Genomic DNA, 9,917 nt, shown 5'->3' with positions numbered 1-9,917 from the left:
CAAAAAGACTAACTTTTGTCAATATCAAATAAACTGAGAAACTAAAAGGAAATTCTCAATCTCTCCTTGTTGTATAGCTTAGCTTTTCAAACAGTTTTAACAGTTACTTTAGTCTGACAAAAGCCGAATGACGAATTAGCGCTTTCAGTCAGAGATTGAGCATGCACCGGTTTATTGTATTTCCAGACTTGCTTTCGGCACAATTTAAAGTGTGCGCTACTCTGTTTTTGGTCAGACTTGAAATAGCCGAAATACCTTCACACTACGGAACTTCTGTGGCCCTTCCGTTCGACAAGCTCTCCGGCATTGGAACCATCATCTGTTTTTTCTTCGGTAACCTTCGCTCACGCTCTCGGTTGATTTTTCTCTAGTCGGCAAACTCCTTTCCTTCATTACCTGGGCTGCACGGCTGCAAAAACAAATACACATGTGCGCCTTGGTGCTTGTGCTGTACGTAACAAGTCATGTGACGTGACGCTGCGGCTGTGATTGGTTCGGCTCTGCGCTACTTAATTTGGATTGGCTGTTCTTTTTTTTTTTAAAGAGGACAAGAGAGATGAGGCCTATCGCAATAGTTTAATTTTTCTATCGAGAAAAAGTTATTTTGCAATACATATCATTATCGTTCTATCGCCCAGCTCTACTTGTAATGATTAGAAAGTTGATAGAATTTCAAATCTAGTTTGGGGAGTCATTCAGTGAGAAACAGTGAAATGATTTTCCATGTGAAAAGGTGGACAGCAGAAACAGAAAGAAACAGTGAGAACTAAAAGAGAAACAAAGAGCTTTGGAACAACGAGGCAGCAGGAGGACAGCTGCAGTTTAACAGCTTCAATTCACTGACAGGAAACAACATTAGAAACATCATCATCCTCAACACATCTGCTGCACTGACAATGACACCTTCAATGGCAACACCTTCACTTTAACAGCAGTGCTAATATATGGAAACATCCTGTGAGTGAAAGTGTGTGTGAAGGTGTGTATGTGTGTGTTAGTATCAGGATCAGAGAACGACAGCTTTCCTCTGTTCCAGTCCAGATTCACTCTGATCCTCTGGAGCTTCTTCCGTACTGAGAGAGCAGTGGATCCAGTTAATGGTGAACATGATGAGTATTTACCTTTATAAAACCCTATTCTCCATAATCCAGACTGTATGTTTCCTTTCTTCTGCACAGACTCTGCCAACACACCCACTAACCACACTATACTGTCTCCAACTTCGACATCCCAGCTGTGAGTCCCTGAGTTAAAGCCCTCAGAGCCCAGGACAGAGATGTAATTATCAAACCTCTCTGGATTATCAGGAAGCTGCTGCCTCTCTCCTGCTCCTCTCACACTGGTCAGATCTTCAGACAGGATGAGGTTTGGATGAGCAGTGTTTGGGTCCAGAATGAGAGGAGTGTAGGAGACCATGTCCTTCATGTTGTTCCAGATGTTGAAGGCCAGGTTGCCCAGGTGTTTGGTCTGGTCGATCAGAGCTCCTGAGGGCAGCTGTGGATCATCCAGCAGGGGGCAGCGCTGGACTCTTTCCACTGCAGCCTTGTAGTTGTGCAGGAATGAGACGTCTTCAGCTCTCAGCTCCTCCTCTGTGGCTCTGACTGTGTCTGAAAGAGCTGCTATCTCTCTGCTCAGAGCCTCCATCTTCTCCTTCATCATCCCACTCTTCTGCTCCTCTTCCTCCCTCAGTGCAGCCAGCCTGGCCTCCTCTTCCTCTGCTAGAAACTGGTGAAGCTTCTTAAACTGCTCCTTAATCTGCCTCTCTGTGTGTCGGGCCTGGACCTTAATGTGTTCTGCTGTTTGACCAAACTTCACTTGAACTTCTTCACAAACCTTTAACTTCTTCTTTAAGGGCTCCAGAGTTTCCTGAAGTTCCTTCTTGTGTTGTTGTGCAGCTTGATCGATGGGTCTGAATCTGTGATTGGTGTGTTTTTCTGAGCCTCTGCAGACGACACACACTGGCTGCTGATGGTCCAGACAGAAGAGTTTGAGTTTCTCAGAGTGCAGACTGCAGAGAGCCTCTGAAGCTCTCTGATCTCTCTCCTGTAAGAACGACTCACACAGGTTCTTTAAAGCTCGGTTTAAAGGTGGTTCTTCCCTTGAAGATCTTCTCTTACAAAGTGGACACTGGTGTGTTGGTCTCTCTCTCCACCAACTCTTCAGACAGTCTTTACAGAAGCTGTGGCTACATGACAGAAGAACAGGATCTCTGAAGACCTCCTGACAGACCGGACAGCAGAGATCCTCCTCTGATCTGGAAGCCATTGAGTCTGTGAGTGAAGCTGAAAACAGCAGACAGGAAGTACAGTCAGTCCTGGCTCCCCTCCCTCCTCTACTACCTTCACTGAAACTTCCTTTGAGTCGTGTTTTTGCTCAAACTCACATTCAGTGTGTGGAGCGTCAGCAGCTTGAAGCAGCAGTGTTGGAGTTTCCACTTTTCTCTCCTGTAGCTGGACTCACTCAGAGGAAGCTGCTGGTTTGGTCTGAACTCGGTCTGATCGTCTGTGCATCTCTCTTCACTGAGGAAGAAGAACAGCCCGTTTCCCGGTTTGTCTCAGGTAAGTGATGTGAGGGGCGGAATTTCATTCACCTTCACTTTACAAAGGCTGTTGCTTCACCCATAAACGAGGGTGTGTTTCATTCCAGAGTTAAGTCATTTAGGTGCCACCAACTGTAAAACAGGTCACAGCATGAAGCTCAGAAAATAAAGTGTGACTCAGCATTGCAGCTGTCTGTCAGCTTTTATTAAAGACTTTGTTTTGGTTAATTGTCAGGTTCCCAGCAGTGGGAGTGTAATGCAGTCACACAAACACAGGTGGTGTTAAGGTGGATTCAGTTTGTTACAGACCTATAAAAGTGAAATGAATATTAAATGTGTGTTTTTGGCTCCTCTCACTGAACAACCAGCAGTTACCAGCAGCTATTTTTCCTTCAGGTCAACACCAACATCAAATTCTGTCAGACACAAACAACAGCTCTAGATGCAATTTAACCTTTGACTTTAAGTCCTCCTCTTTATTCTCTGAAGCACAGTTTAATCAGTTTGAGTTTGTAAGAAATGTTGTTTAAAACCTTCAGCTGGAGTTTTTTCAGGCAGATGTTCGATGGTCAGGTGGGAGGTGTTTGATAAATTTATGTGGAATGACCTGTACTTAGAAAAATGTCAAGTGATGTGAGCGGCTCGTAGAGACAGAAACATGACTGCAAATGGATGCAGTAGATCGAATAGCTGATATTTCCAGTCCTGGATCAGGAGACCTTGTTTGAAATAAGATCTGATTTATTGAAATGTTAAGAAAACATTACAGTTACAAATACACAGATATTTACAATCAATCTGATTCTGTCAACTCAGATGATGATAATGCCACAAACCCAGGCATGTCTCCTCATTTGCACCCCAAGCTAACAGGTAAGTTATTACCAGAGGTGAGTCGAGTATCCAAAAATTCACACATTATTATTTAAAAAAACAAGTTTCATCAACTTACATCTTTATGAAGTGCAAACATTGCAGATTGCTTTCTCTCCTTGCTCTTTATGAATGCACACAACAGGGAGTTCCAATGTGTCTGGTTGGGTCGAAGAAACTGCAACTTCCACTCACGTTCCACTGTTTCATAAGCCATGATTGACCCGCTGGTTTTATTCCACAGAGCATGACATTTTGCAAAAGCAGACCAAGACAGCCTCTTGTATTGATCATTGGTAGTTTCTGCAGCAGTGGCATCAACTATCGATATAAGCAGAAGCTTCTCAAATGTTGCTTGCATTACCCGCCTAGAGCCAGTGAAAGAATCTGTAAGTTTTGCATTCTTCATAGGTGGCTCGGTAGAAGAGGACAGCTTTCGTTTTCTGTGGCTTTCCATTAATTCTGTACAGGGAGTCCAGAATTATTAGGCAAATGAGTATTTTGTCCACATCATCCTCTTCATGCATGTTGTCTTACTCCAAGCTGTATAGGCTCGAAAGCCTACTACCAATTAAGCATATTCGGTGATGTGCATCTCTGTAATGAGAAGGGGTGTGGTCTAATGACATCAACACCCTATATCAGGTGTGCATAATTATTAGGCAACTTCCTTTCCTTTGGCAAAATGGGTCAAAAGAAGGACTTGACAGGCTCAGAAAAGTCAAAAATAGTGAGATATCTTGCAGAGGGATGCAGCAGTCTTAAAATTGCAAAGCTTCTGAAGCGTGATCATCGAACAATCAAGCGTTTCATTCAAAATAGTCAACAGGGTCGCAAGAAGCGTGTGGAAAAACCAAGGCGCAAAATAACTGCCCATGAACTGAGAAAAGTCAAGCGTGCAGCTGCCAAGATGCCACTTGCCACCAGTTTGGCCATATTTCAGAGCTGCAACATCACTGGAGTGCCCAAAAGCACAAGGTGTGCAATACTCAAGAGACATGGCCAAGGTAAGAAAGGGTGAAAGACGACCACCACTGAACAAGACACACAAGCTGAAACGTCAAGACTGGGCCAAGAAATATCTCAGGACTGATTTTTCTAAGGTTTTATGGACTGATGAAATGAGAGTGAGTCTTGATGGGCCAGATGGATGGGCCCGTGGCTGGATTGGTAAAGGGCAGAGAGCTCCAGTCCCACTCAGATGCCAGCAAGGTGGGGGTGGAGTGCTGGTTTGGGCTGGTATCATCAAAGATGAGCTTGTGGGGCCTTTTCGGGTTGAGGATGGAGTCAAGCTCAACTCCCAGTCCTACTGCCAGTTTCTGGAAGACACCTTCTTCAAGCAGTGGTACAGGAAGAAGTCTGCATCCTTCAAGAAAAACATGATTTTCATGCAGGACAATGCTCCATCACACGCGTCCAAGTACTCCACAGCGTGGCTGGCAAGAAAGGGTATAAAAGAAGAAAAACTAATGACATGGCCTCCTTGTTCACCTGATCTGAACCCCATTGAGAACCTGTGGTCCATCATCAAATGTGAGATTTACAAGGAGGGAAAACAGTACACCTCTCTGAACAGTGTCTGGGAGGCTGTGGTTGCTGCTGCACGCAATGTTGATGGTGAACAGATCAAAACACTGACAGAATCCATGGATGGCAGGCTTTTGAGTGTCCTTGCAAAGAAAGGTGGCTATATTGGTCGCTGATTTGTTTTTGTTTTGTTTTTGAATGTCAGAAATGTATATTTGTGAATGTGGAGATGTTATATTGGTTTCACTGGTAAAAATAAATAATTGAAATGGGTATATATTTGTTTTTTGTTAAGTTGCCTAATAATTATGCACAGTAATAGTCACCTGCACACACAGATATCCCCCTAAAATAGCTAAAACTAAAAACAAACTACAAACTACTTCTAAAAACATTCAGCTTTGATATTAATGAGTTTTTTGGGTTCATTGAGAACATGGTTGTTGTTCAATAATAAAATTATTCCTCAAAAATACAATTTGCCTAATAATTCTGCACTCCCTGTATACATCTTCATTTTGTTGGTATGTGATGGACTGAGTTGAAAACAGGAGGAGTCACAGGAATTATTTGAAAAACAGGGTTGCCATTTAACCCAAAAATTATATTTACAAAAGTAATAAATACTGAGCTAATAAAAGAGGTCAATGAAACAAAACTAAACTCAGGCAACGACTGCAAACTTAACAAACCAAGCAACTGCCCAAACAAACATAACTGACCTAAACATGAAATGACACACAGAGGTATATATAATGGCTGATCAGGGCCCTGTTTCAGAAAGCCGGTTTAGTGCAAACTCTGAGTAAGTATACCCTGAGTTAACGAAAACTCTGGTTTTTCGGTTTCACAAAGCGAGTTTAGATTAATTCTGAGTGAGTTACTATGACGACACACTCCATGAAGCTAACCTGCCCCCTAGCAGGTTTACTTCAACTAACCCTGACTTTCTCCGCCTCTTTGTCAGAAACCTGACTGTAGGAAGTGTCAGACATGGCGTGCCCCTTCCTTGAAGAGCCAGTAGATGTTGAAGCCCAAATTCTCCGCAGAGCTCTCCGCCGGGAGAGAGTGATTAGAGCGCGTTTGGACATTTTATCATTTCCTGATGATTTTCTGTGTGAACGTTACTGTTTTTCAGCACAATCGATAATTTATTTGAATAACATCCTCGGGCCTTATATTGCTCATGTGACACATCGCGGACATTCTCTCAGTTCTGTACATATTATTTGTATTGCACTTTGTTTTTTTTTGCAAACGGGAGCTTTCTGTATAATATTGGTGACGCTGAGCACGTTTCCAAGGCTACCGTCTGTCGGGCAGTCAGGAATGTTACAGTTGCACTGAAACGTCTCCTGTACTCGTTTGTGGTGTTCCCCGGTCATAGACCCACAAGATATATCAAAGAGGGATTCGACAAAATTGCAGGTATCAGGATGAACAAAACTTAATTCATGATGTGGTGATACTTGAACTACTACTTAAATTTTACATTTATTTTCAGGGTTCCCAGGCGTGATTGGCTGTATAGATGGCACTCACATTCCAATCATTGCTCCTTCAGTAAATGAAGGAGACTATGTGAACAGGAAGTCTTTCCACAGCATTAATGTACAGGTACATAGTTCCCTGTAGCATTTCAAACTAACACATTATTTCATTATGGTAATGGATGCTAATTTGTGTTCTCTGCACTGTGAAGATCATATGTGATGCTGCCAACATTATCACAAATGTGGAAACCAAGTGGCCAGGCTCTGTTCATGACCCACGAATTTTTCGTGAATGTACACTGAGCACAAAATTTGGACATGGTGAGTTGAAAATACTTTAAAATATATAAAGACCAATTGCTACAGGGACATTTGAACTGAAGTGTATCCTTCTGTCTTAGGAGAGTTCACTGGCTACTTGCTTGGTGATAGGGGGTATCCATGTTTACCCTATTTGCTTACCCCTTACCCTGACCCTGAACCAGGCCCACAGCATTGACCATCACCTCAACATGTTGAAAGAAGAATAAACAGATTTTTTGTTCAACTGGCTTTATTGGTCGCCTGTATTTCCTGTACACAAAGTATTAATAAATATATTATTATGTTGTTCAAACACTGAAATAATTCGTCCATCTCTGACCACTTCACCCACCCTTAACTGATGTTCCAGCAGTAAAATCTCAATCTTGGTCTTTTGGATCTGCTGCTTGAAGTGTTCCATTTCCAAGTCACATTTTTTTTATTTTCTTGATCAAATAGGTCTTGTACAGCTGCTTTACAGGGAGCTATGGAAACACAGGAAATAGCATTGACATTCATAGTACATGCCTACTTAGGTTGGTTGTAAATCAGTGCTGAACATCTTACTGAGGAAAGGTTTGTTGGAGAAGTGGCTGGACCCTCTTCCTCTGCATTTCCATCATCACTCTGTTAGAGACATAGAAAGTCCATGGTTTTATTATAGTACCACATTTTATTCAATTGTTATATTTTCCATTGTAAGATGTAAACCTCATAAAGTGTCTCTGTTGCTTCCTCCTCTGTAACAGCTGTCAATGTTTCTTCATTATTTTCCTGTAGTAAAGACATTAACAACATTGCTGTTCTACTGTAAACTCATATAATCTGTGGAGTATTAAGAGTACTCACAACTGCATGTTGGTCTGGCTCAACAGGAGGCTGCACCAGATGCAGTACACCATCACCATCAACTGATAGAATATGAGGTTTATACAGGTCACTTATAACTTACAAGGGACCAAATGGCAATTAAGAAACATATACCAATCACCTTACACTTCATTGTCATTATGCTCTCAAAGACAACCAAGACTGAGGGAAGGCAAAATCAGTAGGAAAATAACTTCACTACAAAATAATTCATTATGGTAAAGAGTTTATCAAATGAATGAGTAACACTGCAAAGGTGACTGTGAAGAAAGGATGTATGCACATCATGTATTATTTTGAATTTACCTCTTATGTAGGCACTTGTGTCTTGCGGGGTTATTGACTCAGAGGATGTCCCGCAGAGATGCCTTCAGCCACAGGGCGCCCACTGTTTTGGCTGAGGGCCAACTGCTCAGCCTCTGTGAGTGGTGGTGTTGGAGGACCCCCACCTGTTTTTCGGGCCTCCGCTTTTTTTCTGTTGGCTATAACGGGTCACATTTGAGCATACAGAGTAAGCAAATATGTACTTGTAGTGTGCTCAGATAATTTCAATAAGTGCTTACAGAAAGAAAATTAATGTACATAATACAATTACACCTTACCTGTTTGGACTATATTTTTATATTTCATTTTTACTTGCTGCCAGGAACGTTTGGGGCCTGTTGGGTTGCACCTGCGCTCACATCACATCACAAAATAAAATGTATAAACTAAAAAATAAAATGAAATATAATAAAATAACGTGTTAAATGGGTGGAAATCCCTAGATCAATGTTTAAATTAACACTCACGCATTGACTCTGTCGGCTATGTTTTGCCATGCATGCTCCCTTTCTTTTGCAGCTGAGGCTGTGTTACTTTTTTTCCGCAAAATTTGCATGTTATCGGCATATGCTGCCATCAGAATTTCGGCCTCAAGCCTGTAAAATACATTGACGGCGCCTTCTTTCCCTCCGTCTCCATGGTGACTCGCTTAATCTGTGCTCCACTAATCAGGGCTTTATGTATCCTCGTGCGCGCGCTTAACTTGGGGTTAAAGTGTCATGGTCCTGAGTCTGAGGACTCTGTGTTTTGTGTTTCTTTATATTATTCTATGTTCTTGTTTATTCTGTTTTGTCTTTTGTTTAGGTTTGCTATGTGTTAGTGTTTTTGTTTGATGCCTGCCTGTGTTCCCTCTGTCTGTCCATGGTGTTACTGTGTCTGCTCATGAGTCTGCCTGTCAAGTTCAGTGTCCTGTCTGGTTCTGTGTGTCTGTTAGTTTCCTGTTTTATTCTGAAGGTTCATGTCTCATGTTAGTGTGTTTAGTTTCACCGCTCCCCTGTCTCGTTAGTCTAATTTCTCCCAGCTGTGTCTCCCTCCTGTTGCCCATTCCCTGATTACTCCCCTGTGTATTTAAGCCCTGTGTGTTCTCCTGCCTGTTGCTGGTTCGTCTGTGTTACTCCGTGTCAGTCTGTGTTGCTCTGTGTTTCACGGTGTCCTGTTTGTCGTCTGCGTCTCTCTGCCTCTCATCCCTTTTTGCGTCATCCCAGGTTTGTTGTTTAGTTTTCCCAGTTTAGGTTTCTTTAGCTTATTGTTCCCCCTCGTTGCCTGTTTTGCCACTTCCCCTCTTTGTAAATAAAACTTCACTAGCATTTCATCCACTGCTTGCATCTTGGGTCCTCCTTCCTCCAACACCACACGGCTCGCCTCGGCAGCCGTGACATAAAGCAACTCCGCGTTGATTGAACAAATTGTTATCAGCCTTTCTGAAACCGAATATTCCGAGTTGGACAATTCGGGGTTACTCAACCCTGAGTATCATTTTTAACTCTGAGTTTTCTATACCGGCTTTCTGAAACAGGGCCCAGACCACTATGACACAAGAGGGGTAACTAAACAAAACAAAATTGTAAACAACAAACAATGCAGTACAATCTGGTTTGATAATAAACTCAACACCAAAGAAGAAAATCAAAACTAATAAACCCCAAACTCAATATTTAATTAAATACAAATACTTTGTTTTTAATTAAAGAAAACACACATTCTCCCCTTCAGCAGGAAGTGGTGGTGCGGTCCAATTATCCCTCTTTGCGTTTAATGGTTTCAAACCCTAGCCACCACTTTTTGTCTGGCAACTCCCTGGATCATGGCAGGTAAGAAGTAAAAGAAACAAAGGTTAGCCAAAATCAAAGTAATGAACTGATATGAATACATAAGTAAAGAACAAATGTATCCAAACCAATCAATAAACTTATTGGAAACTAAAGTGTGTTATTGTGTTCAAAAAAGGAATGAAAATACAAGAGTTACCAACTTTAAAGTGTGGCCAT

General features: G+C 42.0%; 1 protein-coding gene and 1 long non-coding RNA gene across 2 annotated transcripts; both read right to left on the bottom strand.

The window, feature by feature from the left end:
- Nucleotides 1-648: 648 nt before the first annotated feature.
- Nucleotides 649-2,265, bottom strand: LOC109196852 (nuclear factor 7, ovary-like). Its single transcript, XM_019351334.2, has one exon. It carries the CDS (start codon nucleotides 2,263-2,265, stop codon nucleotides 874-876), a length of 1,392 nt encoding a protein of 463 aa, XP_019206879.2. The 3' UTR covers nucleotides 649-873.
- Nucleotides 2,266-6,932: 4,667 nt separating this feature from the next.
- Nucleotides 6,933-8,149, bottom strand: LOC109201134 (uncharacterized). Its single transcript, XR_002061140.1, has 6 exons — nucleotides 7,912-8,149; nucleotides 7,585-7,646; nucleotides 7,447-7,509; nucleotides 7,303-7,362; nucleotides 7,088-7,220; nucleotides 6,933-7,005 (listed from the first exon to the last, which is right to left on the bottom strand). It is a non-coding gene; the product is annotated as an uncharacterized LOC109201134 (long non-coding RNA).
- Nucleotides 8,150-9,917: the final 1,768 nt, after the last annotated feature.

The sequence above is a fragment of the Oreochromis niloticus genome, linkage group LG3 (genome assembly GCF_001858045.2).
Source record: "Oreochromis niloticus isolate F11D_XX linkage group LG3, O_niloticus_UMD_NMBU, whole genome shotgun sequence".
NCBI lineage: Eukaryota > Metazoa > Chordata > Actinopteri > Cichliformes > Cichlidae > Oreochromis > Oreochromis niloticus.
The sequence above is the reverse complement of the archived record's forward strand: the minus strand, read 5'-3'. Positions and strand labels throughout refer to the sequence as shown.